The sequence below is a fragment of the Symphalangus syndactylus genome, chromosome 12 (genome assembly GCF_028878055.3).
Source record: "Symphalangus syndactylus isolate Jambi chromosome 12, NHGRI_mSymSyn1-v2.1_pri, whole genome shotgun sequence".
Taxonomy (NCBI): domain Eukaryota; kingdom Metazoa; phylum Chordata; class Mammalia; order Primates; family Hylobatidae; genus Symphalangus; species Symphalangus syndactylus.
In genome coordinates this window covers 133631683-133659162 of record NC_072441.2, presented here as the reverse complement: position 1 = coordinate 133659162, position 27480 = coordinate 133631683, and the positions used below count along the sequence as shown (strand labels likewise).

Sequence of the window (27480 nt, the reverse complement as noted above, 5' to 3'; positions counted from 1 at the left end):
GCGCTGCCACTTCCTAGGCTTTCCCTGGCCTTAAGGGGAAGTTTGTCCTTGCACTGCTTCCGGGCCAGTGGAGGCGACGAAGTAATAAACCCGTGGGCCCAGATTTCTCAGGTCTTAACACGTTCCCTGAGGCCTAAAGGTGCCCAGGGCCGAGCCCAAAGTGCTTGGGGTCAGGGCTCGGTGGAGCACCAAGGTGAGTCTTAACTCCCAGCCGGCACGCGCCGCCCGCCGGACCAAACACGGGAGGGGGCGGGGCCCTAGAGTCGCGGCGTGGTTTCCCGGGTGATGGCCACGCGGAAGAGGTGGGGCTAGGGCCCTGGTTCCCACTGCCTGGTTTCTGAGTCCCCGGCATCCGAATCGGCCAAAAGCCGCGCTTCCGGACCGGGCAATCCCACCCGAGGGGACCAGCGGCAGAGCATGGGTGGGGCTTGGGAGAGGGCGGGGCCCATAGACGGGCGGGGTTTGGTGTGCGTTGCCGGCGGGCCCGCGGTACGTCCTGCACTCTGACCTGCGGCCCGTAGGTCCCAGCCGGGGACGGAGGCGCCGGTGGGTCATGCTCCGGCACTCCCCCTCGCTTTGGGAGATGGTGGAGGAGCACGTTCCGCTCCGGGAGCGACCCGAAGTGAAGAAGATTCTGGGGGAGGCGGCGGTGGACCTGAGCCTGGAGCTGCGGGCGGAGGTGGGGAGAGGGAAGGTGGGCCACGCCCCTGGCCTGCCCCACGACTCGGGTGATTTCCCACCTCCTGCGGGTCCCTGGCCCTGCCGGGTAACTCCCGAGATCCTATCCTGGTCTCCCCTTTGACTCCGCCCGCTCCCTCACTCCCCCAGCCCCCACCATTCGGGTCACTCCCCTCCCCAGTCGACTGGCAAGGTATCCCAGCTCTCCTTGCAGGTGGCGATGTTACGGGCACTGCTCCAAGAGGCTCGATCCTCTCAAGCCCCCAGCTCCCGCCCCATCTCTGACCCCTCTTCTCTTCTGGCACCACCGCCTCTCCTAAAGGACCTCTTGCGCCAGGAACTCCGGCAGTTGCTCCAGAGTCTCCGCCACAAAGCCATCTGTGAGGGCAGGTGGGAGCCTCAGGCCTGGGCCCTTTCTCTAGATACCAGGTGGGCTAGCCCTGCCCCTAACAACGAGCCAGGGTTGCCTTTTCTGTGGTTTCCAGAAAGGAGCCTCTCAGCTTCCTTCCTGTGCACCTTCTGCAGGGACCAGGCCCAAGCTTGGGTCCAGTATAGCCCCAGGGTCCTGCACTTTGCCTTGGAGGAGCCCACGTGTGATTTTCCAGAACAGGAGATATTCCGGATGAGAGGTGGTGGGCCCAGGTAAGGTGATGGTAGGAGAGAGGGATCTGTCCCTGCTTGGCAGAGGGCCCTAGCCCACTGGTGGGTTGCACCTGGCTCCGTGCAGGAGATTCTAGTCACGGGCTGGGCACTTCCACCGCCACTTGAGATAGAGATCAGCCCATGAGGGCTACAGAAACCCAGAGGAAACACCTGCCTAGCCTGGGGACAGGCAAAGCTTCCTGGAGAAAGTGGTTAGAAAGTATGAGGAGCAGTTTTCAAGGAGATGAAAGAGAAGAGCTTCGTAGGAAGAGGGAAGAAAGGAAGCCATGTCCAGCAGGCAGTTGTTCCTCCGGCATAGAGAACTGGAGTGAGGGCTGGGCTAGGGAGGCAGGGAGAGCTGAAGAGGATGGTCACAAATGGTATTTACAGCTGGGACTGAATGAGGTAAAATATTCATAAGTGGATGGCAGCAACTTTTTATTCTAATCCTCACACAGCCTGAGGAGGTGGGCAAAATCTCCATTTTGCACAAGAAGAAATTAAAGGCCGGGCATAGTGGCTCATGCCTGTAATCCCAGCACTTTGGGAGGCTGAGGCGGGAGGATGGCTTGAGGCCAGGAGTTTGAGATCAGCCTGGGCAACACAGGAAGACCCCATCTTTACAAAAAGTGAAAAAAAAAAGTTAGATGAGGTGACACACGCCTGTATTCCCAGCTACTTGGGAGGTTGAGGTGGGAGAATTGCTTGAGCGCAGGAATTCGGGGCTACGGTGAGCTATGATTGCACCTGTGCACTCCAACCTGGGTGACAAAGACCCTGTCTCTAAAAAAAAAGAAGAAAGAAGAAGAAGAAAAGAAGAAGAAGAAGAAGCAGCAGCAGCAGCCTGGGCAACATAGTGAGACCCCATCTGTGCAAAATTTTTTTTTTTTTTTTTTTTTTTGAGACGGAGTCTCGCTCTGTCACCCAGGCTGTCACTGCAAGCTCCGCCTCCCGGGTTCACACCATTCTCCTGCCTCAGCCTCTCGGAGTAGCTGGGACTACAGGCGCCCGCCACCACGCCCAGCTAATTTTTTTTTTTGTATTTTTAGTAGAGACGGGGTTTCACTGTGGTCTCGATCTCCTGACCTCGTGATCCACCCGCCTCGGCCTCCCAAAGTGCTGGGATTACAAGCATGAGCCACCACGCCTGGCCCCGTGCAAAAAATTGAACAGGTGTGGTGGCGCGCACCTATAGTCCCAGCTACTCAGGAGGCTGATGTGGGAAGAGCACTTGAGCCCGGGATGTCAAGGCTGCAGTGAGCCAAGATGGTGCTAGTGCACTCCAGCCTGGGCAACAGAGCACAATCTTGTCTCAAAAAAAAAAAAAAAAGGAAAAGAAACTAAAGCTCAGAAGCGATAAGTGATTTGCCTGAAGTCACACACAATGAAGGGTGGCAGAGCTCATTTGCAAACCTAGGCTCCCAAACTCACTCTTTGCACTATATTATATTGCCTTTGTGAGAAAAGAAACAGTTGTCTAGAAGTGATATTTGGGTCCTGAAGGCCTGAGGTGAGCAACATGGGGAGAGTTGATAGTGACTTCATTGCCAGCAGCGGTCACAGAGATCTCAGCATCATCAAGGACCAACTGAACGTGTCCAACATTGACCAGGTGGCCAGACACCTGAGGTGAGGCCCAGGGGCACCTGCATGTGTGTAGGCAGGGGTGGAGACAGGGATGGATCTTGAGGTGCTGGGATTGTGAGACAGGAGGTGGGTAATATACTTGGCGGGGAGACCCATGTGCGTAAGGCTGAGAGGTGGAAAGAGCTGGCTGCTACAGAGCTAGTGAGGTTGCTTTCAGGAAGCAGCCAAGTACAGATGCCATGGCTGAGCATGATGGTACATGCCTATAATCCCAGCAATTTGGGAGGCCAAGGCAAGAGGATGATTTGGGCCCAGGAATTCGAAACCAGCTTGGCCAACATGGCAAAACCCCATCTCTACCAAAACAAATACAAAAATTAGCTGGGCGTAGTGGTGCACGCCTCTATCAGTTACTTGGGAGGCTGAGGTGAGAGGAGATTGATTGAGCCCTGGAAGGTAAGGCTACAGTGAGTCATGATGGGTGGCAGAGCAAGACCCCGTTTCTTTCTTTCTTTCTTTCTTTTTTTTATTTTGAGATGAAGTCTTGCTCTGTCGCCCAGGCTGGAGTGCAGTGGCTTGATCTCGGCTCACTGCAAGCTCCGCCTCCTGGGTTCACACCATTCTCCTGCCTCAGCCTCCCGAGTAGCTGGGACTACAGATGCCTGCCACCACGCCCGGCTAATTTTTTTGTATTTTTAGTAGAGATGGGTTTTCACCGTGTTAGCCAGGATGGTCTCGATCTGCTGACCTCGTGATCTGCCCATCTCAGCCACCCAAAGTGCTGGGATTACAGGCGTGAGCCACCACGCCTGGCCGACCCTGTTTCAAAAATAAATATAAATATCTTGACACAGGGGTAGCCATAGAGGATTTTAAGCAGAGGAAGGGCTGTGATGTGGGGGAAGATGGAGGCAAGAAGAATCACAGTGCACAAGTGTGGGAGAGAGAAGGATGCCTGCCAGGGTGAGGCGGGCGAGGGGAAGACACTTCCTGCCCAGAAAGAGCCTTGCAGGGGCCAGAAGTCTATGCTGGGGCAGCCCCCAAGCAGCAGAGGGCAGTGCGGGCTGAGGAAGGACAGGTTGGGTGGGGCTTCTGCTGAGGCTGGAGGTTGGGGCCATGTGGTGGACTCAGCTGAGCCCTGGTCCTGTGTCTCGGGTTCTGGCTGCTGCTCCGTCATCTCCCAGGGGCCTTGTGGAGGAGGAGTGTCACACCTTGGAGAGGGAGATCCCCATCCTGCAGGTGAGCCGCAGCCCTGGGCCCTCCCCCGAGCCTCACTGCTGAGCGTAGACTCTCACCTGGGTGAGACCCAGGTACCTGTGTGCATACATAGGTGCATGTGCAGGCTGTGTGAGTCCTGCATCCATTTCGCAGGGGTGCATGCTTGTGTGCAGCTGCAAAATCCTGGAGGCCCAGGATTCTAGTTGAGCCCTTAAGGCCAGGGCCAACCGTTTTAGGTCTTTTGCCTCCTTCCTTTACCTAAGTCTGGGTGCAGCCCCCACCACTATCTTGCCAAACTCAGCTCTTCCGCAAGGCTGGTATTCCCTGGGGAACGTGGCTGCCCTCATGGGGGATGGGCTGAAGGGGCTGCACGGGCCTGCCCTGGGGATCTTGGCCTCTGTATCCTGCCTTGCCCCACCCCTGCCTTGAGTCTGGGCACTGACGCAGCTCTCCCTGCAGCGCTGCCTGGAAGAGGAGTATATGAGGCCTTGCCACCCCTCTAAGGCAGCCCTGGAGCCCACCCTGGCAGGTGAGGACACGGAGCAGGGCCCAGAACACCCAGCCTCCTGCTCCCAGCCCACACTTGTACACACTCTAGAAGAGCTGGGCACTGTCTCAGCCGAATCTCTCCTTCAGAGCTAAAGGAACAGAAGAAGGCCATGGAGCAGGAGCTGCAGGCATCTGTGGGGCCTTCTTGTGTCTCTCCCAATCACAGGTAAACCAACAGTAGACACAGGGCAGGGTGGACTGAAGGATCAGACCACCACCCCTCACAGTTACTCTTTCTTTTTTTTATTTTTTTATTTTTTTATTTTGAGACGGAGTCTTGCTCTGGCACCCAGGCTGGAGTGCAGTGGCGCGATCTCGGCTCACTGCAAGCCCCGCCTCCCGGGTTCACGCCATTCTCCTGCCTCAGCCTCTCCGAGTAGCTGGGACTACAGGCGCCCGCCACCACGCCCGGCTAATTTTCTGTATTTTTAGTAGAGACGGGGTTTCACCATGGTCTCGATCTCCTGACCTCGTGATCCGCCCGCCTCGGCCTCCCAAAGTGCTGGGATTACAAGCGTGAGCCACCGCGCCCGGCCAACACAGTTACTCTTTCTTGTCCAGGCAGCGGCCCTTGGGGTCCTCCACACAGGGCCTCAGCCCCCTGCTTCCCCTCTGCGGGGTTGCACCTCTCCAGTGCTGCCTGCCTGCACCTCCTCTGGAGCCCTGCCTTCGACCTCAAGGCCAGTCCACTACCCATCGCTGGGGACGGCAGCTTCAGTGCAGCCCCAGGGAAGGGCCAGCTTCCACACCTATGTCCAGTGCAGCACCCCAGGCCCCAGCCTGAAGGGCTGGTCACCGAGTAAGCTCTGGCATCTGCCAGGACGCACCTGTCTGCCGCTGCCGCCTCAGCTGCTTTGGCCCAGCCAGCTTCAGATCTGGTCTTGGATGAGCTCTCGCCAGGACCCCAAGGCTGTTGGTCTGTCTGGCCCTTGCCCCACCCCCTTGCCAGATCCCTGGTGTCTGGAGCTGAGTGGCCGGGCATCGGTCCCAATCATCAAAGCCTTTGGCCTTTCTCCTCCCAGGCCTCCACAAAGGCCTGGCAGACAGAGGTCTCATTCCAGCCTGACTCTTGTCCCCTGGGGGACCCAGACAAAGCACAGCAGCCGCTCAGAGACACGAATAGAAATTTCATTAAAATCTATGGACTTTAAAATCCTAGTGGTGCACGATGGGCAGGGATGGGCGGCGCACCGTTATTGCTACAGAGGATTAGAGGTGGCTTGGCCTGGGCTGTCACTGCACAGAGGACGGACAAATGGACACTTCAGGGATTCAGACACTTCAGAAGGGGCTCCCGCTCCAGAGAGGGGAGGGCCATGTGGGCTGGGGCCATTTGGCACATGAACGAGGGCAGCACATTTGGGAAGACTGGGCCTTTAGCCTGATGGAGGGAGGGCAAGGGGGTGTCGTGCAGGGTCCCCTTCCCCGGGGTGCTGGGCTCAAACCTCCTGTGGAGCAGCCCCCACCCCATCCCCCAGAAACAAATAATGCTTTGGGCAGGCTGCTGGATCACGGGCCTCTGCTGGCTGGGCCTGACAGCCAGGGCTGGAATGAGGGGCAGAGACCCCGGAGCAGCCCAGTGAGGTGCAGGCAGGCCTGGAAGACAGACTGGACCCGAGGCTGGGGGTGAGGAGGTGGCGACCACAGAGAATACAATGTTTACAAAAATAATTACACAGATAAACAGGGCTGGGCAGCACAGCCTGACAAGTAACACTGTGCAGCCCCCCAGCCCCTCATCCTGCCCCTAGGGAGGAAGAGCCAAATGTGCCTGGCAGAGGCTGGGGTCTGCTCTGAGGGCAGGAGCACTAGTCACGGGGCTGGAGGCCCACCCAGAACCTCAGCTCAGGGCAGGGTATAAGGGTATCAGAGGCCACGTAAAGCCGTCCAGGCCACTGGGGACCTGGCCCGAGACCCCTCCAAAGTGCTTTGGACCTCCCAGCAACCCTCCACTCCCACCCCTCCCCCCAGCTGCCATCTTGGCATCCAAAGGACGTGTAAACACTGGGGACACGAGCATGAATGACTGCACTAGCAGTGGTGACCAAGGTGACAGCAGCTGTCCTGGCCAGGGCGTGGCAGGGGGCAGGCGGAGACACCTGGCCTCTGCCTCACCAGTCTCTGCAGTGGGAGCACGGGGTGGGGGTGGGGCCACTCCCCTGGCAGCCGTGCTCATATCCGGGAGTCCTGGAGGCGGCTGGAGCCATTACTGCCCACAATGGGGATCTGGGCCTTGTCCGGGTGCAGTGGCTGAACCTCGAAGCCGTCCTCAGGAGAGGGGGCCATGGTGGGGGCGTAGCGCCCAGTCCGGTGCTCCAGGAGGGCAGGGCCCCAGTCTCTGCTTGGCTTTGTGGCATTTTTCAAACGCTGCATGAGGTAGGCATGGGGCACAGGGGCAGGGCACGTCAGGAGGGAGCCCTTAAGCCCCTTCCAGCCGGCCCCTCCCATTTCGCCTGGCTACCCAGCCTGCCCCTGCCCTCACCTGGAGGAGGGTGTCCCCGTCTGTGCGGCAGAGCCGGAACATGGCGTAGAGGGGGATGCAGAGGACGGAGGACAGAGCCATGAGGAAGCCAATGGCCACGGCCCAGCCTGGGTACTGGTAGTGGTTGTAGGTGATTGGCTGGTACTGGATCACAGTGAAAACTAGAATAAACTGCACGGGGCAGGTGTGGGAGTGGGCGTGAGGCCGGCCCAGAGCCCAGACCCCAGGCCATCCCTCTACCAGCACCCTTTCCTCTCTGGTTTCCCAAACTAGAAAAGGGCATTTGGGGCAGAACAGGGACAGCTGTCAACATCTGGGCCGTGGAAGAAGCAGGCAGGGCCAGGGGGCCGGAGCTCAGTGAGCGGGAAGGCTCTGCGGAAGGGAGAAGTCTGTCTTTGCCACAGTCCTGAACTGGCCGAGCACAGTCAAGCTGCTGCCGCCTTTGGAATCAGTCAGTTCTGCTCGCTATGGCTCCCCGTGGCCAACTGAAGTAAGGCCACATCCTGGGCCTTTCGGCTGTCACCTGGCAGTGTGACCTCAAATTGTCTTGCCGGCCACACTACCCCGCCCTCGGTGTTTCAGTCACACCCAGTGTTTCCCACCCACTCTTCATTTATTCTGGGGAATCATCCTCTGCATCTTCCTCTGTCAAACCCTATGCCAGTGCCCTCTCCTTCAAGAAGCCATCCCAGATTTCCTCCATTTCCTTCTGCACGGCCCCCCCATGGCGTTTTCCACCTGCTTCCCTTAGAGTGACTTGGTTTAATGTTCCCATAGACCTGGGAGCTCCTGGGATTGCATCAACTCTGGTGGTGCAGTGCCCAGTACAGTGCCTGCCACAGTCTCTTGTGTTGATTTGAACTGATTTGTGCAGAGAGGCAGAGGAGGATGGAAAGAGGGTAGGGCAAAGCCCTGCCTGTCTACGGCCGTGGAGATAGGGACATTCAGCCTGGGGAAGCTCCATGGGCTAGAAATGGTGAGTGTCAGGCTGCAGTGCTCTAGGGAGCCTCCTTGGAAAGAGATGAGTGAGATTGGAAATAAAACTTGTGGCTGCAGTAACAAAAGGAGTGAAAGGAGGCAGAAACACAGGCAGTGGCTGGCGGGCTACCCAGAGGGCCTGGCGGGGGAGGGGGTCCCAGCACCCTCCTCTTGAGCCTCCAGCCGCATCCTGGAGCACAGGGCTATGTTCTAGAATGCAAGAGCCACATCCAAACTGGGGGACCCTCCGGGGACACTGCACACGATGGGAGCTTCTGACAGTTTTCCTGAATGGAACAGATCCTGACCTACGTGTGGACAAATCCCTCATTTGAGCTGACAGAAGGGTGGAGTTTGTCAAAAAGAGCTTTCCAGAAATATGAAAAAGGAAAGCCCCCAGAGAAAACACAACAGCCCAGAAAGCCAGGCTGGAGTTACCCCAAGGAGAGGACTCTAGGATCCCCTAAAGGTAACTCCAGCCTGGCTTTCTGGACACAGGAAGGGCCCCGCCCACTGTGCCTCAATCTTGTGGAGACACCAGATCCCAGCCAAGGCTGTCCCTACAGATCCTTCTTGTGCTTGTCTCCTTCCTCCCCCCTGCCCTTGGCAGGTGCCCCCGGTCTCTCCCCAAGACATCAATCTAGTCTGAATGCTGGGAGACCCTCTGAGCCGCAGAGGCTGAGCTCCCCACTCTGGGGTGGTGGTTCCTGCCCGCCCCTGCCTCCCACCATTGAGACTTCCGTTCTTCCTGTTTCAAAGCTGGGCCAGTGGCCAGAGGGGGAGCCTGTGCCAGGCTCGGGAACATCCCACAACCTACGAGGTGGAGGCCTCAGCTCTCCATGGGGCTTTATGCAGAAACATGAGCCACAGGGAAAGTCCGGTGCTGAACCCCCTGTGCCACCGAGGCATTAAACATGACAAGAGTGTGGCTCTGAACACTGCCCGGGCCACTGGGCCAGCCCTCTGACTGTCACTGGGAGGTGGCCCTGCCTGTCCTCTGTGGAATGACCATTACACTGTCAGTACCTGCCTTCCCCGAATCCCACCCCAAACAGGAAGGAGCCAAGTCATACGGTTTTGGCCCCTGGACCGTTCCTCCCTCCTGCAGAGGTGTTTCCAGTGTGGAGCTGGCCCAGGCTTGGAATTGGACTACCTGATTTGAACTGTGGCTCTGCCTCTTATTAGCTGTGTGACCATGGGCCAATTACTTATCCCCGTGCCTCAGTTTCCTCATCTGTAAAGTGGGGATAACAATGACACCTTGGAGGGCTCTATCGCGGGTTGCATGGGAATGGTGTGTGGAGGGTGCCTGCTTCCTTGCCATGGTGGATTCCTTCCACCAATTCAGCTCCCTGATGGGAATTTCTCAGCTGTTGAATATTCATAAAACCTGGAACTCCCCTTCCCCAGCTGCCCACCTCACTGCCCGGAAGGCTTGCAAAGTTGCCCCCATGCAGAGCTGACATCTGACTCCACTGCCTGGTCTACCAGCCTTGGGCTGCTGCTGGAACACTGGTTCCCACCACATAGCCAAGGCCCTGGAACACCCTCCCTAGAGGGATGGGAGATGAGGCCAGCAGGCAGAGGCTGACACGCTATCGATGTTGACTCCTGAGTCCCCGGGGGTGCCCGTCAGGAATGCCTGAGCAATGTCTGCAGTCAAATACAGGCTGTGGCACTCCCCTCCTAACCTGAGGCCAGGGCCCGGGCAGCTCTGAGTCGCCACACGCCTCTCTGACTCTCTCCAACCTCCCTCAGCCTCCCAAAGGCCAGTCATGGGTATGGAGCTCCGGCCAGGTGCGGGAGCTCTCACTGTCCCTCCGCTGGGTCCCAAGAGATGGACACATGGCCAAGGGGCAGCGGGAGAAGGGAGGGGCCGGCCAGGGAACTCACGAAGATGATGGCGGGAGAGACGAAGCGCCAGCAGATCTGAAAGAAGAGGGGCGGTGGGAATCCCAGCATCATCTGGATGTCCTGGAAGTAGTTCTGGTGCCCTGGAGAGATGGGGGGTCAGCAGGCCCGCAGGACAGAGTGGGTGGGCCAAGGGCCGGGTCGCGGGAGGCCAGAGGCTCGAGTGCTCACCGTAGATGTACATGATGGCCACACACATGATGCAGGAGATGACCACCAAGGAGAAGCTGGCCGCGTAGTTGTCCATCAGTAGCAGCCAGTAGATGCCTGCCTGGGGAACAGCGGGCGGCTGTGGGAGGCTCCTGCAGCCCAGGCTCCCCTACCCTTCCCTGCGCGTCCTGGCAACTCTAGGCCAGCCCTTCCCTTACTCAGCTCTTACCTGGCTGGTGAGGGGGATGCCCAGCAGGAAGCCAGCCACAGCCACGCCCAAGGTCACATAGGTCTTTTTCTGCAGGATCCACTCATTCCCCACCTCATCCACAATGGCTGTGACCAGTGTCTCCAGGAGGCAGAACTGCAGGATGTGGCTGTCAGATTGGGGACCTGCCCCTTGTTCCTGTTCCCTCCCTTCCCCAAGCCTCTGGTCCGTGTTCTGCACCTCGTACCTGAGTGCCCAGCCCCAGCAGGATAAGCATGAAGAAGAAGAGCAGAGACCACAGTGGGGAGATGGGTAGTAGTGTGAGGGCCTCGGGGTAAGCCACGAAGGCCAGGCCAGGGCCGTGGTCTGCCACGCGGGACACATCCACGCCCAGGTGATTGGCCATGAAGCCGAGGATGGAGAAGATGACGAAGCCAGCATAGACGCTGGTGGCACAGTTGGTGATGCTGATGATGACACTGTCCCTGATGGGGAGGAAAACAGAGCTCAGCTTCCCTCTCCCCAATTTGGGCCAAGAGGAGACATGGAGACACGGAAGGTTCTAGGAACAAAGGCGCCCCCAACCCTTTTTTTGGGGGGTGGGAGACAGGGTCTCACTCTGTTGTCCATGCTGGAGTGCAATGGCGCTATCACAGCTCACTGTAGCCTTGACCTCTTGGTCTCAAGCAATCCTCCCACCTCAGCCTTCTAAGTAGCTGGGACTACAGGTGTGTGCCACCACGCCCAGCTAATTTTCTTTTTTATGTTTTATAAAGAAAGATGGGGTCTTGCTATGTTGCCCAGGCTTGTCTTGAATTCCTGGGCTCAAGTGATCCTCCTGCCTTGGCCTCTCAAAGTGCTGGGCCTGGCCCCCAACTCCTTTTCTGCTCTGTTCTGGGCATTTTTAAGTGAGCCTTAGCTGCCTGAGTCCTCACAGACCCTTGGGACATCACTGTCCCCATCTCTCTTCTCTCTCCTGCCTAAACCTCTCTCCCCATTCTCCAACAACTTTATCCAGAACCAGTATTCCCAGAACCTCAAGATCATGAGGGGAAAGGAGGCCTGGTGGGCCCACGGCTGCGCTGGAGCCGGGATCAGGCTGCAGAGAGGGCAGGAAGGGGGCAGCCTCAGCCCGGCAGGGAGCACTCACCGGTAACAGTTATTGTGGAACTTGTTGTAGGAAGCCATGGTGATGAGGCCTCCCCACGCGCAGCCCAGTGAGTAGAAGATCTGGGAGGCAGCATCACCCCACACCTGCAGGGAGGGACCGGCGGGTGAGGAGCTGTGGGCAGAGGCAGGCACCTCCCTGGCCCCTCCCCAACCCCCTTCCGGTTTCCTTCACTTCCCACCTTGGCCTCCAGGATCTTGTCCCACTGTGGGGTTAGGTAGTACATGATGCCATTGAAGGCTCCCTCCAGGGTCACTCCGCGAACAAACAGAATGGTCAGCACCACGTAGGGGAACGTGGCCGTGAAGTACACCACCTGGCACAAGAGGGCTCCATGGACTCTTCTGGGCTCTCCCCTCCCCTGGGCACCACCACCCTGGCTCCCTAATCACCACCAGCCCCCCGGTCCCTCTCCTGCTTGGAGTCCCTTCAGCATCCCCTCCCTGCAACACACACATAACCCAGGTAGGGGGCAGGGTCTTTCTGGGTGGGCACAGACCCTGCTGGGGGAGGGGTACTTGCTTTCCCTGAAGACTTGACCCCTCGGATGAGGCAGAGGAAGACGACCACCCAGGAGACACCGAGGCAGCCAAGGAGGGGCAGCCGCACCTCCCCAAAGTTCCCGATGTCGTCTGACAGCTTCAGCACATACAGCCTGGGAAGGGGAGACTCTGTCACTGAGGGCCAGCCGCCGCTGCCCAGCAACAAATTCCCAAGGCCCAGGGCCCACCCGGGCTGTACCCTCCTTTGTCATGAGGTCCCAGCAGCCACCTTGTGTGACATGGGAGCTAGTTCAGGGGCCCGGCCCTGGCCGGCCCAGTCCCCTCCACCTGCTGCAGCCCCTGGGGAGCCCGACACAGTCCACTCTTCTGCAGCCTTTCCCAGGCCCTTCAAGGGCTCCTGAAGGCCACACCCCAGGCTTGTGTGGTCTTCCTAGTCCCTGCGCGAGGAGATCTCCTTGTCCCCAGCTGGGCTCAGCCCAGGTCCTTGTTTGCACATTTCTCTCTTCAGGAATGCCTTTTCCTCATCCTGTCAGGTGTCACCTCCTCCAGGAAGCCACCAGTGAGCATCTCACCTACACCAATCAGCTCTATCTCTGATAAACTGAGGGAGGCAGTGGAATGCTCAGTTAAGACTGGACCCTGGCCGGGTGTGGTGGCTCACATCTGTAATCCCAGCACTTTGTGGAGGTTGAGGCGGGCAGATCACCTGAGGTCAGGTGGGTCCTCCAGGAAGCCACCAGTGAGCATTTCACGTGCACCAATTAGCTCTATCTCTGATAAATTGAGGGAAGCAGTGGAATGCTCAGTAAAGATTGGACCCTGGCCGGGTATGGTGGCTCACACCTGTAATCCCAGCACTTTGGGAGGCTGTGGTGGGCAGATCACCTGAGGTCAGGAGTTCAAGACCAGCCTGGCCAACATGGTGAAACCCCGTCTCTACAAAAATTAGCTGGGCATGATGGCGGGTGCCTGTAATCCCAGCTGCTTGGGAGGCTGAGGCAGGAGAACTGCTTGAACCCAGGAGGTGGAGGTTGCAGTGAGCAGAGATTGTGCCACTGCACTCTAGCCTGGGCAACAAAGCAAAAGTCCATCTCAAAAAAAAAAAAAAAAAAAATTGGACCCAAATTTCTCCCCTCTGGGTGGCTCCATCTGGCACCCTATGCCATACCAGCTGTGATCTTTTGATCAATCAGACATTTATGTGCCCGGCCCTGTGCTAGGTGCTGGGCATACAGGCCTGCAGGGGCATCTCCCCAGCTCTCAGGGAAGAGGGCAGAGAACAACTGCTCTACCTCCAGCACCAGCATTCAAAGTAAAGAAACCATTTCTTGTTTGAAGGATTTTTTTTTTTTTTTTTTTTGACACAGTCTCGCTCTGTCACCCAGGCTGGAGTGCATTCATGCGATCTGGGCTCACTGCAACCTCCGTCTCCCAGGTTCAAGCGATTCTCCTGCCTCAGCCTCCCGAGTAGCTGAGATTACAGGTGTGCACCAACACGCTGGGCTAATTTTTGTTTTTAGGAGAGACGGGGGTTTCACCATGTTGGCCAGGGTGGTCTCAAACTCCTCACCTCAGGTGACCTACCCACCTCGGCCTCCCAAAGTGCTGGGATTACAGGCGTGAGCCACCGTGCCCGGCCTGAAGGATTTTTTAATACTTTGTCTAACCATACATGCTAAACAGGTAGTGTTTTATATTATTATTATTGAGACAGGGTCTTGCTCTATAGCCCAGGCTGGAGTGCAATGGCACAATCATGGCTCACTGCAGCCTCGACCTCCCAGTTTCAATCGATCCTCCCACCTCAGCCTCCCGAGTAGATGGGACTACATGTGTGCACCAGCATGCCCAGCTAATTTTTGTATTTTTTGTAGAGATGTGGTATCGCCATATTGCCCAGGCTGGTCTCGAATGCCTGGGCTCAAGCGATCCTCCTGCCTCGGCCTCCCAAAGTGCTGGGATTACAGGCGTGAGCCACCGCACCTGGCCTATATTATTTTTGACTGCAAAAATATAGCATTACAGTGTTAGGGACTGAAGAGTTTAAAAGGCTAGCCTGGAAACCAAATGACGAATTCTAGCTTTATTTTTATAGCATCATATTCTGTTTTTTGTTTGGTTTTAGTTTTGGTCCACACGTTTTTGAGATCAAACAGCCTAAGGACATTTGGAACCCAACATATTTACAAGTGGCCTCTTGACACATGACATCTCCAGAATTATTCTGCATTGCTTTAAAAATGTCTCCACATGACAAATCTTATTTCCCCAGCCAGGTGGTGAGTGCCTTGAGAACAGGACCCTTGGGAACAGGTCCCACAGGGGCTGTGGTTGTGCTGCCTGAGCTCCTATCAGCAGTCTTAGTGATTTAGGGCTGCATTATCTCATTTTGTCTTTAAAACCAGGTAGGTATCACGACCGCCCGATTTCATGGACAAATGACTGTGAATGACCTCCCAAGGCCACAGCTAATAAGCAGCAGAGCCAGGATTTGAGAGGGGTCTGTGTGACTCCAGAGCTGCCATGAGGCCTGGTCATGAGTTTAGGACCCAGTAGCAGGTATCAGACCAGCACAGGGGACTGGAAGGCAAGATTGTGAAGAGGGTGGCGAGGGAGGGGAGGACCCTGAGTGAGAAGGGTGAGTGGGCGAGAGGCAGACGTGGGCTTAGAAATCTGCCCTTTGAGCTTCTCTCGCTTTAGAGTCCCTTCATCTTACTTTTGATTAGCTTCCCTCATTTGTAAAATGGTGATTTTAAAAATCCCTACACAAGCTACCTAACAGGGTTTTTGTGGCATTCCAGTGAGATCGTGCAGCTGTCCAAAGGGTCGTTGGAGAGTGTGGACTAAACACCTGCACAGCCGCCCCCACCTAATTCACCCGGGCACACCCAGCAACAGCAGCACCAGACGGGCGCAACGCACACAGATTCTGACACAGCGACTGCTGCCTAGCTCCTTACCCTCTAAACGGCAGTCTCTGAATCTGAAAATATGGATACTAATATCTACTTAGATAATATGCCTGGCACAATAAGGGTGCTTCCTTTCCTCCCTTGCTGAAGCCAGCCTGGGTTGCTCTCTTCAGGGCCATTTCCCTGGATCTCCAGGAGAGGGCAGCAGGGAGCCGTGCTGCCGGGAAGGTATCCTGCATGGGACAGTGGCCAGTTAGGCAGGCCTGGTTCCAGCCCGTGCTGGGGAGTAGAGTGCAGCGGCTCCACCAGTCAGATTTCTTTGAAGGCTCTTCCCCTCTGATTTTACTGGATAAAATCTCTAGAGCTTTGCCCTGGGTGGGCCCAGGGCTGGGAATCTCTGGCAGTCAGCCCCTGGGACAACCGCCACTGGAGCATCTGGGGGTGGGGTTGCACAAGGCTTTGTGTTTCTGGGAGCTTCCAGGAAGGTTCATCACCCCAGACTAGATCAAGTTGCCCCATCCACATCATGCCTCAAATGTAGTAAAATGCCTCACTCGGCCGTATCTGCTCGTTCTCCCGTCGGACAGCAGCTCCGTGAGGACAGTGTCTTCCTGCCCTCTCTCCCCTCTGAGAACAGTACCCGGTACCTAGTAAGTGCTCAAGAAATCGGCTGGGTGTGGCGGCTCACGCCTGTAACCCCAGCACTTTGGGAGGCCGAGATGGGTGGATCACCTGAGGTCAGGAATTTGAGACCAGCCTGGCCAACATGTCGAAACCCTGTCTCTACTAAAAATACAAAAACGAGCTAGGCGTGGTGGCGGGTGCTTGTAATCCCAGTTACTAGGGAGGCTGAGGCAGGAGAATCGCTTAAACCTGGGAGGCGGAGGTTGCAGTGAGCTGAGATCGTGCCACTGCACTCCAGCCTGGGCAACAGAGCGAGATTCTGTCTCAAAAAAAAAAAAAAAAGAAATCATCTGTCCATTCAGTTCCAGGTGTATTTTTTAAAAAGAAAATAAATGAGGCCGGGCGCGGTGGCTCACGCTTGTAATCCCAGCACTTTGGGAGGCCGAGGCGGGCGGATCACGAGGTCAGGAGATCGAGACCACGGTGAAACCCCGTCTCTACTAAAAATACAAAAAATTAGCCGGGCGTGGTGGCGGGCGCCTGTAGTCCCAGCTACTCGGAGAGGCTGAGGCAGGAGAATGGCGTGAACCCGGGAGGCGGAGCTTGCAGTGAGCCGAGATTGCGCCACTGCACTCCAGCCTGGGCGACAGAGCAAGACTCCGTCTCAAAAAAAAAAAAAAAAAAAAAAAAAAAAAAAAAAAAAAAAAAAAAAAAATAAATGTTAGGATGTTAAAAATTAAAAAATAAAAGACAAATGAAATGACCTGTCTGGTAACTGAGTGCCTGAGTCTGCCCATGCCCCTCTGGGGGACAGCAGCTGTGTTCTCTATGCTCTGGGTCCTTGAGAATAGTGGCCCCGTCTTACCTGTCTTTGAGTGTCTACAGCCCAGCCCAGAGGTTGGCACAGGGAAGCTGGGTCCTTCAGGGTCAGAGCACTCGGGCCTGGGTTAGAGGCCCTGCGGTGACTTGCGGTATCCTCGGACCCTTGTGCATTTCAGCCATGGTTCTCCATCACATGTGGAGAAAGAAATCCTCAAATCCTTAGCCTGGCATGGGAGGCCCTGTGTTATATGATGCCTGCTGGCTTCTTCTGTCTTGTCACTCAGCGTCCCACCTGCTCCCAACCCCAGCTCCAGTTTGCCTCCTTCTGGCCTCTGCTCACCTGCTCATGTGGTTCCCAATCTCTCTACTTTCCTCACTCCCTTCTCTGGGAAGCCCTGACTGCCTGGTCTTGCCCCATCCCCTTAGCACCAAGCACTACCTCTTTGTGTCCCCATGACACCCCTGCACATACCTGGACCGAGGCACCTGCCCTACTGTGATTAGCAGTCTGTCTCCCCACTGCCCTGTGAGCTCCTCAGGACAGGGGCTCTGGGCCGTTCATACCTACCATGGGGACACAGGGCCCGGCAGAGCAGAGGCGTGAATGTTGTGGAATAAATGGTGGAGGCCTGCCAGCATGCCCCAAAGCCCTCTGCCCAGGGGTTCCCCAGCAAGACACGGGGAATTTCCAACTGGTGGGTGGAGGGCACAGCAGGATGGCCTGAGACTCTGGTCTCTTTGTTGCCTCTGAACAAAATGTGCCAGGATGTCTTGATCACGGCACCCCCGGCTCAGAGACCTTCCATGGTGTCTTTTGTTCTGCATCATCAAGTCTAACCCTAATCCTGGCAAGTTCTTTATGAAGGCAGTGCCACTTCCTAGGCCACCTGAAGCCCATGCATTCTCCCCACACCTGTTACTCTCATCAGAGCAGGCTCCCTTCAGCCTTGGGGCCAGCCTCTGCTCATCTGGGACAGAGCCTTTGCCCACACTCTTCTCCCCAGGATCTGCCCCCCTTTCCCCTGAGTCTCCCCTGAAGGCTGGTTTGCTGGATTTCTGACAGCCTTCCTCACGGCTGCTCTGTAAAGATCCTGCAACTCAACATTCCATCTTCCATTGCTTTCTTTTTTTTTTTTTTTTTTTTGAGACAGAGTCTTGCTCTGTCGCCCAGGCTGAAGTGCAGTGGCGCAATCTCAGCTCACTGCAAGCTCTGCCTCCCGGGTTCACGCCATTCTCCTGCGCCTGCCACCACGGCCGGCTAATTTTTTTTCTCTTTTTGTATTTTTAGTAGAGACGGGGTTTCACCGTGTTAGCCAGGATGGTCTTGATCTCCTGACCTCGTGATCCGCCGCCTCGGCCTCCCAAAGTGCTGGGATTACAGGCGTGAGCCACTGCGCCCGGCCTCCATCTTCCATTGCTTTCTGTACATCAGGCTCTTCTCCTAAACTCTTCACTCACCTCTACCCTCTCCCAGCCCAGCAGCAGGCTGAACCAGGCACTCTACTTTGTCTTCAGATGGCTGCCCAGTGGGGACAGGGTTGCCACCACGTTCCCCCCACCCCAGGTCCTGCAGGTGCCTCACCTCCAGTACTCCTCGCTGGGGCTGGTCCTCTGGAGGCTGTGGTTGAGCAGGTGGGAGAGGTTGCTGGGCGAGGCGGCTGGCCGAGAGCCATTGGTGAGGTTGGAGGCGTCCAGCACACCGGCGCAGTCACGCGTGTTCCAGGGGTTATTGCAGTAGGCCCAGGGCAGCACGTGCGTCATGGACGAGAAGAAGTAGTAGAAGGCAATGCAGATGACCACATTGTAATAGATGCCGATGTAGGTGGACACCACCATCATACCATAGCCCACGCCTGCAGGAGGGGAGGGGCAGGGGGGAGGAGCCTCAGCATCCAGCAGGAGGAGGTGAGGTTAATAATTTCTTTTTTTCTTTTCTTTGTTTTTTTTTGTTTTTGTTTTTGAGACGGAGTCTCGCTCTGTCGCCCAGGCTCTGTCACCCAGGCTGGAGTGCAGTGGCGGAATCTCGGCTCACTGCAAGCTCCGCTCCCGGGTTCATGCCATTCTCCTGCCTCAACCTCCCGAGTAGCTGGGACTACAGGCGCCCGCCACCATGCCCGGCTAATTTTTTTGTATTTTTAGTAGAGACGGGGTTTCACTGTGTTAGCCAGGGTGGTCTGGATCTCCTGACCTCGTGATCTGCCCGCCTCGGCCTCCCAAAGTGCTGGGATTACAGGCGTGAGCCACCGTGCCTGGCCTCTTTTGTTTTTTGTTTTTTGTTTTTTTTTTGTTTTTTTTTTTTTTTTGAGACGGAGTTTCGCTCTTTCACCCAGGCTGGAGTGCAGTGGCGCGATCTCGGCTCACTGCAGGCTCCGCCCCCCGGGGTTCACGCCATTCTCCTGCCTCAGCCTCCCTTGTAGCTGGGACTACAGGCGCCTGCCACCTCGCCCGGCTAATTTTTTGTATTTTTAGTAGAGACGGGGTTTCACCGTGTTAGCCAGGATGGTCTCGATCTCCTGACCTTGTGATCCGCCCGCCTCGGCCTCCCAAAGTGCTGGGATTACAGGCGTGAGCCACTGCGCCCGGCCCTGTTTTTTGTTTTTTTTGAGACAGAGTTTTTGCTTTTCTTGCCCAGGCTGGAGTGCAATGGCGCGATCTCGGCTCACCGCAACCTCCGCCTCCCAGGTTCAAGCGATTCTCCTGCCTCAGCCTCCCGAGTAGCTGGGATTAGAGGCATGCGCCATCACACCTGGCTAATTTCGTATTTTTAGTAGAGATGGTTTTTGTTTTGTTTTGTTTTGACATGGAGTCTCCCTCTGTCACCCAAGCTGGAGTGCTGTGGCACGATCTTGGCTCACTGCAAGCTCCGCCTCCTGGGTTCACGCCATTCTCCCGCCTCAGCCCCTCCGAGTAGCTGGGACTGCAGGCGCCCGCCACCACACCAGGCTAATTTTGTTTTTGTATTTTTAGTAGAGACAGGGTTTCACCGTGTTAGCCAGTATGGTCTCAATCTCCTGACCTTGTGATCCCCCTGCCTCGACCTCCCAAAGTGCTGGGATTACAGGGGTAAGCCACTGCGCCCGGCCAAGATGGGGTTTCTCCATGTTGGTCAGGCTGGTCTCAAACTCCTGACCTCAGGTGATCCACCCGCCTCGGCCTCCCAAAGTGGCTTGAGCCACTGTGCCCGGCCCGAGGTTAATAATTTCTAAGGGCCCAAGGGGCAGGCTGAGATGGAGGGCCAAAGGAAGGCCAGGTCAAGGTCTTGGTAGGGGTAAGTTGGCTGGGGGCGGGGGGGCGCAAAGGAGTTTTGTGTGTACACGTGGTAGGAGGGGAGGGTGGCAGCCAAGTAAACATGGGTCCCAGCATGCGCCCATGGCTTAGGCCATTGATGTGGGGCTTGGGGTCAGCATCAGGGCTCTACAGCGGTCAGCTGTGTTTGTACAGATGGACGAGTTGGCACGGCCCTCAGAGGCCGTTGTGTGTTTGTGTGTGTGTGAGCGAGTGCCCCGCCCAGGCCTCACCTTTGAACATGGGGCTGATCCTCCAGACCCCCAGGCACCCCTGGCTCGCAAACTGGCCGAAGGAGAGCTCCATGAAGAAGAGGGGGATCCCGCAGAAGATGAGCATGATGAAGTAGGGGAACATGAAGGCGCCTGGTAGGCAGGGAGAGGTCTGGCTCAGGAGTGGGCTTGGAGGGATCTCACCCTGGGCTTCCTGCTCAGAACTCAACAGCAAAACCTTCGAGATTGGGTAGGACCCAGGGAGGAGTGTGCCAGGCTTGAGCAGGAGCCTGGGCTGAGGCACACCACCCCCAGCCTGGCTTTCAACTTGACAGAGGCTCTCAGGAAGTCTGCTTGGAGTGGAATCCAGGCCCCAGAGCCTCCATACTTGGGTGGGATTTGATGGTTTAACCAAGCGATTTCACAAGCATAAGTTGCTGAGATCCTCAAAATCTCTGAACCATTTAGGGGGGCTGCTGAACCCCAGGGAACAGAACAGGGAGGCTTGGTGGGGGTTAGGTCCTTTTCTCACCTCTCCTCACCTCAAAGGGGGCCAACTGGCAGGGCCAGGCCTGAACAACAGACTGCCAGGGCCTGGGGTGGCCTGCCTTAGGCAAAGGGTGCCTAAGCCAGGGATGAGGGCGAAGGAGGCCGGGGCCAGAGGCCAGCCTTTATCTGGAGTGGGTCTGTGCCAGGGAGAGGGTGGCCCAGGCCCTGGTGGGTGGGCTCTACCCAAGTGGGTGGTCCCTGCCCTGTGCCCACTGGGTACCTCCCCCGTTGCGATAGCAGAGGTATGGGAAGCGCCAGACATTGCCCAGGCCCACGGCATAGCCCACGCTCGTCAGTACAAACTCGATCTGGTTGCCCCAGTTGCCCCGTTTGAGGTTCTGGTCCCTCTTGGTGGCCTCGCTGGGCACAGCACCATTCTGTGGGGACAGGAGAGAAGCTACCATCAGCAAGGCATTTGTGCTCTGTGCCTGACCCTCTGGGCCTCCCCCAGCAGGGAAACCGTGGACCCTCCAACACCCCTCCCCGGGCTTCCCCTCTGCTGGCAGGAGCTTCAGGCAGGCCTGGCAGAGGAGGGAAGCAGAGAGTAGTGGCTGCCAGAGGGCGCCAAGCAGAGCTTCCCTCACCAGCCCCACAGCACCCAGTGCCAGGTGCACAGCCCACCTGAGGAGCTGCTGCCAGCATCCGGGAGGCGGCACACTGAAGAGGGAGCTAGGGCCAGGAGCCCCCAAGCCCCTCCAAAACCTCCCCTTGCCCCTCTGGGTAAGGATCTGGGAGCAGCTGAGCCTCATACCAAGCAGCCAAGTCAGGCTGGGCACAAAGGGGCCTGTGTCCAGACAGCCCCCCCACCCGTCGCCTACCACATCACCAGGCTGAGCACGCTGCCCCTGGGCAGGCGACTGTGGGGGAGGGGAAGTTAGACCCCTCCCTCAGCTGAAGGCTTCTTCCTGGGGGCACAGAGTGGGCAGGGCTGGGGGGAAATGGGGGAGCAGCTGAGCCGGGACAGACCTGGGGAGGGCATTCTGGGACTCTAGGTGGGAGGGTCCGGGGAGCTAGCCACACTGCCCACGGCTGGGGAGCCGCCCTGGGGAGCTGACCTGGGCCATGGCTAGGGAGTGCTGGGCCATGGGTTGGGGAAGGAGAGCAGAGTTGTGGGCCTCATGCCAGACTTTGAGGACAGACTCTGCTAGGGAACTAGAGGGAGTGGCTCCAGAAAAAGAGTGGCAGGAAGAAGGATCTCTGAACAGGGAGAAGCGTCACCTGCAGGGGAGGGGGCCGAAGGTCAGGAGAAGCAGATGCGGGGATTTGCCCCAGGGAAGAATGTGGGGCCTGCAGGACTGGGCTGGTGGCCTGGGCCCCACTGAGGACAGCCCCTTGTGGAACCCCAGGCCCAAAAGCTGGAACTGGCTCTGCAAGTCCCTTGGTTAAAGAAGTCCCTTAATAAGTGCCATGCTCCTTCCACGTCCCTCCTACAGTGAGCAGGAAATTAATCAGAGCCCGAGGGCCCCAAGGGGTCTCACTAAGGAGACAGGGGCTCAGTGTCACTAACAGAAACACAGAGAGACCTTAGTGCCAGAGACAGCCTCCCAGAGGTGAGCTATTCCCCTTTGAGAAACAGACAGACCCGCATCAGAGATGGAGCCCCGTAGCCTCAGAGAGATGCCAGTGATGTGACATTGACCCTCTGCTTGAAAGAGACATATTCGACAGCAGTCAGTCTGGCCAATAAGCAAGGCAGCCTGGTGCAGGTGAAATGCTATCAGACCCTGATGCTGATGAACAAACACAGACGGAACGAATGGCCTCCCTGGGCCCCAAGCGCCTTGGATAGGCCAGGTGGGAATGTGGGCAAAGGAGGCACCAGGGCCTGATGGGTGGGCACTGCAGCACAGACAGCTTTGTGGGGCAGCCACCCTGTGCACTCAATCCAGCATCGACCCTGCCGAGATGTGACCCTCACACCCTCCACAGAGGGCAGGGGCACAGTGCCAGGGACCATGGGTTTCCTTCAAGGAGCACCCAGAGCAAATCAGTGGCTAAACAAGCCTTCTTTCATTCATTCGTTGATTCATTCATGCAATGGCAGATTTACTGACACCGGCTATGTGCCAGGCACTGTGCCAGGAAATGGGACTTCAGCAGAGAGCTCCTACCCATTTGGAGCTGGAAGTCTAGCGGGGGTGCAAGCCACCAATGAAATGTATACACCCATCATCTTTAGATGCGGCTTCAGGGTGACCATAGAGGGGATCATCTCAAAATCACAAGAGTATGGAAGGAGGACAAGGCAGGAAAGCAGGGCTGAGGTCAAGGAAGGCCTCCCTGATGAAGAGGCTTGAAGACATGCTTGGCCCTGGTAGAGGGTGGTCCCCGGCCTGAGTGTGCCCTCTGTGACATGCCCCTACAGAACCCTGCCTGAGCATGTCACCACCTCCTGGGGCCTTCACTGGGGCAGGTGTGGCAAGATCACAGAGTCAAGGGGCCATTTTTTGGAGGGTGTGAGGCCTGCTGGGGGTGGTTTATCTGGTCCCAAACAAATGCCAGCCAAATAGGGCTCCTATATGTTGACCCTACAATACCAGTTTTATTCTGTCCCAGGGTTGTTTACTTAGGGGCACAATGCCTGATTGTGCCAGCAGCACAGTACACGGATGGGGTCACAGAGCAGCAGTTACAGCTGTAAAAGGGACAACTGATGGTCCAGGATGGACCCGTGGGCAGGGTAAGGGCAAGGCGCTTTGCAGAGATCCAGATTCCCAAGGCTTGAAGATCAAGACCTGTCTCCTGTTCCCAGCAAGATGAGGGACAGATGCCCTATAGCCCCCGACCAAGTGGGACCACATTTGGATCCCTGAAGTCTGCTCCTTCCCTGGCATGGTGGGGGTACGGGGAAGGTGGTGATGCTTCCAGCCACATGCCACAGACAGCCGCCTGCCTGAGCCCTCAAGAGCCAGCGGCTGCTCCGTTAATGAGCCGTGTGCTAACCAGCTCAGCCGTGCAGGCTGTAACCCAGGGAGGCCACAGCCCCCAGGACTGGGGCTGAACCGGGGTTGGCGATGGGGCTCTGGCAGGAAGTTCCTGACAACACTAAAGGTCTGCTGTATGCAGAGGATCCTTGCAGAAGCAGCACCCACTTCTGCTTGGGCCTGGGTCCCAGCACTGTGACGCTTGACCACGGGAACCTGGCCCAGGCTTGGTCTCTGACTTCAACTCCAGGGCTGTCTATGCTCAGGTGGCTTGGCTGGGGAGGGCTGAGCTCTCAGCAGAGGACAGAGCAAGCCTACCTTTCTCCAAGCAAAGTGGAGGAAAGACTCTCCAAAAAAAAATCCAGGCACTTTCTGGGTGCTCTGTTCCCTTCCTTGTCCAGATCTCCTCTGGGGACCACCCTCTGACTTCCCTCCTGAGCAGCTAAATCTTTTTCAATACTGTATGGCTTTTTTTTCCCTCCTTGCATAATCTTTCCTATTCTAAGCCTCTAGTTTTTCTTGATCTGCTGGGTGGATGGCTGTGTCACTGATATGAACTGTCCCTGCAGTGGCCATCAGCTGAGGTGCCCACGGAAAAATCCCTTTGTGCTCATGATTTGACTCAGACCGGCTGCCCATCTGCCTGAGCCAGCTCAGCCCCATGGACAGGCTCTGCTCCAGGCTTCTCCTACCCCCCACCACCATCACCACCATCTGCCCCCCCTCTGCTCACCCTCACTCACTTGCCCACATCTCAGTGGGGAATTAAACCATAGCGGCATGGTTCCCTCTGGCTTGGCCCCCTCTTCTGCAGGCTCCCTAGACAGCCCCTATGTGCCCTGTCACCCTTCCTGGCAGCTCTGAGAGGCCACTGCCAGGACAAAGCAGCCTCCACTTACCACTGCCATGGGCGCAGTGGCTGGTCTCCAGGACAGGACCAGCCTGCCCTGTCCCCAAGCTCTCCCAGCCATGGAAGGAATGGAGGCTTTCCTTCCATGGCGGGGTGGGGTGAGCTGGCTCACACACACACACACACACACACACACACACACACCCCTCAGATGTTCCCTTACCCTTAGAACCAGTCATTGAGACAGCAGTGTCCACCCTGGCACAAGGACTTATGATCTTTCTTGGTTTAACAGCCTCCCACCCCTTCCCTGCCTAGCTGGGAGAGCCACACTGAGCAAAGTCACTTACAGAAGTCCTTTACACAGCCCTCTGCTCGGCTTATTTACTGCTCTGCTTAGCTCCGAGGGCAGAATCCAGATCTCCCACTCTGCCCTGGGCTTGGCAGAGGTGGGACACCGGTGCAGGTGAGAGCCCTGGTGCTCTAGGGCCCGCTCCTCCAGTAGAGCCCTGGGTAAGCCACTTCCACTCTTGGTATGTCAGCATTGCTGTCTACTAAAGCAGGGGACAGACTAGATAACCTCACTATCAGAAAAGATCGGGTGTGTTCAGGATGGTATGGCCATAGACTAGATAACTGCACTTTCAATGGATCTGCCAGATTCCCAGGCTAGACAGCCTCAGCAGCTACTCATATTCCATAGCTCTCCCTCACCTGGAATTTTGCTATTTCTGACTTTCCCCTGTACATTCCATTAGTTCCCATTAGCTTTCTAGATTACTAAAAAAAAATTTTGCCCTTTTTTTCTGATTATAAAAGCATGATAAGCTATCATTAAAAAATTAGAAAATACAGAAAAAGGTAAAGAGGAAATGCAGTGGCAAAGCCTACTCCCAGAGCGAACCGGGCCAGCCTGAGGATGCACTCCTGCCTTTTGCTCTTGCACAGACTCAGGGAGCCCGGCTCTCCACCCTGGACAGTGACTCTGCTCTGGTGTGAGACTCCCGCCTCCTAGATCAGTGTCCAGTGGATATTTTTGTGAATTGTGAGCTTCCCCCTCCTGCTCTGGGTGGACACTGAGGAATCCTGGAGCTGCCCTGGCTGGGCGGGCCCCTCTGGGACCCAGCAGGCTTTGTGTTTAGGACTCTCCAGCCCCAGGGTTTGCTCATGGGATGAAGTCCCATCCAAGACAAACTTTATGGAGGAGAATGGGCAAGACCTCACATCCCAGACGGACTTTGAGCCAAATCAGATCACTGGCAAGTTTCTCTAAGCCCCAATGGGGAATCTAGACAGAACAGCCATTACAGTAGGTTGTGGCTGCCTCAGAAGACCCCACGACCTCCTTCCTGCCAGGCACCCCTCGGTTTTTGTTCTCTTCTATCAGTGCAGGGCCCAGGCTGGCCCACAGGCAGCACCTACCCTGCAATGACAGAATCTTCTGTCCTTCACCTACATGGCACTGAGTAGGGGCAGAGAGACCCAGCCGCAGCTCTGATCTCTGGCCTGTTATCTGGATATGGGAGAGTCTGGGGCCGGGGTGGAGGGGCAGAACATGGGAAAATCTCCCCCGGGCCGAGCAGTCCCCAGTGGCCATTCGTGCCTCCTGCCTCAAGGCAAACCTCAGAGCCATCTCTGGGCACCTCTCAGGACTCCAGGTGCCTTCAGAGTCCAGGCTTTCATATAGCAGATGAGAGAGGCAAGAATACGCCTTGTGCTTATCCATGGCAGAGCCCTGACTGGCAGCAAGGGAACTGCCAATACTGTGGGCAGCAGACAGATGACTGGCACCCCCAGGCATGCTGGGCTCCACTCCAGGCCCTGGGGAGAGTGATGGAGGACCCTGGGTGGGCCCTGGCCAGCTCCTCGCTTCCCACCCCAGACAAGCCCAGCAGGGAAGACTGGAGGCAATGGTCCTGTCCTGCGCTGCAGCGGCTGGGGGCGGCATCTACCCTCACCGGCTAGCAGCAGGCAGGCACTCTGGAAAGTGGCTTTGGTTCTTGACCTTAGCAGTACTGAGGTTTGAGGGCAGCCCTGCGTGCTGTTCCTCCCAGACCCATCCCACATCACCTCAGAGGACATTCCCTCTCTTGCCTTTTGAAGGTCAAGTCGGGATGTCCTACAGGGGAGAAGTGTAGCTTTTGAGTCTCCTCACCCTCGCTGTCATCCGCTGACATCTCCACCCGTCCCCAGCGTCCAGGGATGAGGACACACCGGCTCCCAGCCCATGCGGGCACTCGCCCTGGACCCTGGAAAATGCTCTGTGGGGTCTCTCTCTTCCCAGCTGAGACTCTTGCCCCATCCCCTTCCCCCATCCCTTGCCACTGAAACCATGTACCACGTTCCCCTGCCCCCTCACCCACTCTCTCCATAGGAGTAACTGCCGTGGCACAGACAATGAGGCTGTATTGATTAGTACAATTCCTGGGCACCTCCGGCCCGTCTCCCCGGGAGCTAGGACAATGCAGCTTTGATACACAGAGCAGATTCTCAGCAGGTCCTTGGGCTGGGGGAGCCCTCACACCCCCACTCTCCTCCCTCTCGCCCCCGCCACACAGCTAACTCTTCCTGCACTCCTTTGCACAGTTGCAACTTTCTGGGTCACTTTGGCTGGTGTCTGTCTTGCTTGCTGGCTGTGTCTGCCCCTCCCTGGCACAGACCACTCAGCCCCTCTCCCCACCCGCAGCCCAGCCTCTCAGCCTGCCTGGCACCAAGGAGGGGGCTCAACCTCCTGGAAGGTGACTGACCTGTTCTGGGGAAGAGGGGGCCACAGGTCCATGAGCCGCGGCCATCCCGGGGCGAGCGATCGCAGCCCGCATGTCTCTGCCGCTCATTCACACCTCTGCCAGCTCCAGCGCGACACTGACGCATCCCCTGCCTCTCCCACTGCCGGGCTGGGCAGCGTCAATTACTTTCACCTCATCTCCTCCCGAAGCTCTGCCTACCCCCTCCCCTGGCCCTGCCCCTCCGGCCAGTCCCCATGCAGCCCAGCACGGGTGCTCCAGAGCTGGAGTGGGGCGTGTGGGGTTTGTTGTGTTTTTCCCTTGTTCCCAGCAAGTAACTGGAACAACACACACACACACACACACACACACACACACACACACACACACAGAGTGGGGCAGAGCAGGCAAGAGGGTGGCTCACTCCCCCCACAGAGCTGACCAGACACTGTCTGAGCCCACAGGCCTAGCACTGGGTGGGCTCCTGGTAGGGTAGTTGGGTGTC

At 57.0% G+C, this 27480-nt stretch overlaps 2 protein-coding genes across 39 annotated transcripts; one reads left to right on the top strand and one right to left on the bottom strand.

Annotated features, from left to right (window-relative positions):
• The first annotated feature begins 301 nt into the window (after positions 1-301).
• Positions 302-5827, top strand: CCDC24 (coiled-coil domain containing 24). Of its 38 annotated transcripts, none has more exons than XM_063627734.1 (8): positions 367-421; positions 893-1107; positions 1204-1320; positions 2824-2949; positions 4092-4146; positions 4585-4654; positions 4762-4840; positions 5240-5827. In XM_063627734.1, exons 2-8 carry the CDS (start codon positions 899-901, stop codon positions 5475-5477), a joined length of 894 nt encoding a protein of 297 aa, XP_063483804.1. In that variant the 5' UTR covers positions 367-421; positions 893-898; the 3' UTR covers positions 5478-5827. The 38 variants fall into 38 exon arrangements, with proteins under 38 accessions (XP_063483803.1, XP_063483806.1, XP_063483810.1 ...); XM_055254736.2 differs by lacking the exon at positions 367-421 and adding an exon at positions 432-694; XM_063627713.1 differs by lacking the exon at positions 367-421 and adding an exon at positions 432-694 and having other exon boundaries at positions 881-1107.
• On the bottom strand, positions 5782-27308 carry SLC6A9 (solute carrier family 6 member 9). The gene is given in 15 exon segments (XM_055254728.2): positions 5782-7041; positions 7157-7327; positions 10028-10128; positions 10217-10316; positions 10425-10559; positions 10651-10888; positions 11554-11657; positions 11753-11887; positions 12094-12226; positions 18015-18285; positions 19951-20082; positions 20699-20855; positions 21534-21656; positions 21658-21696; positions 27000-27308. Coding segments are annotated over 15 exon segments (2121 nt in total). The 5' UTR covers positions 27087-27308; the 3' UTR covers positions 5782-6846.
• Positions 27309-27480: the final 172 nt, after the last annotated feature.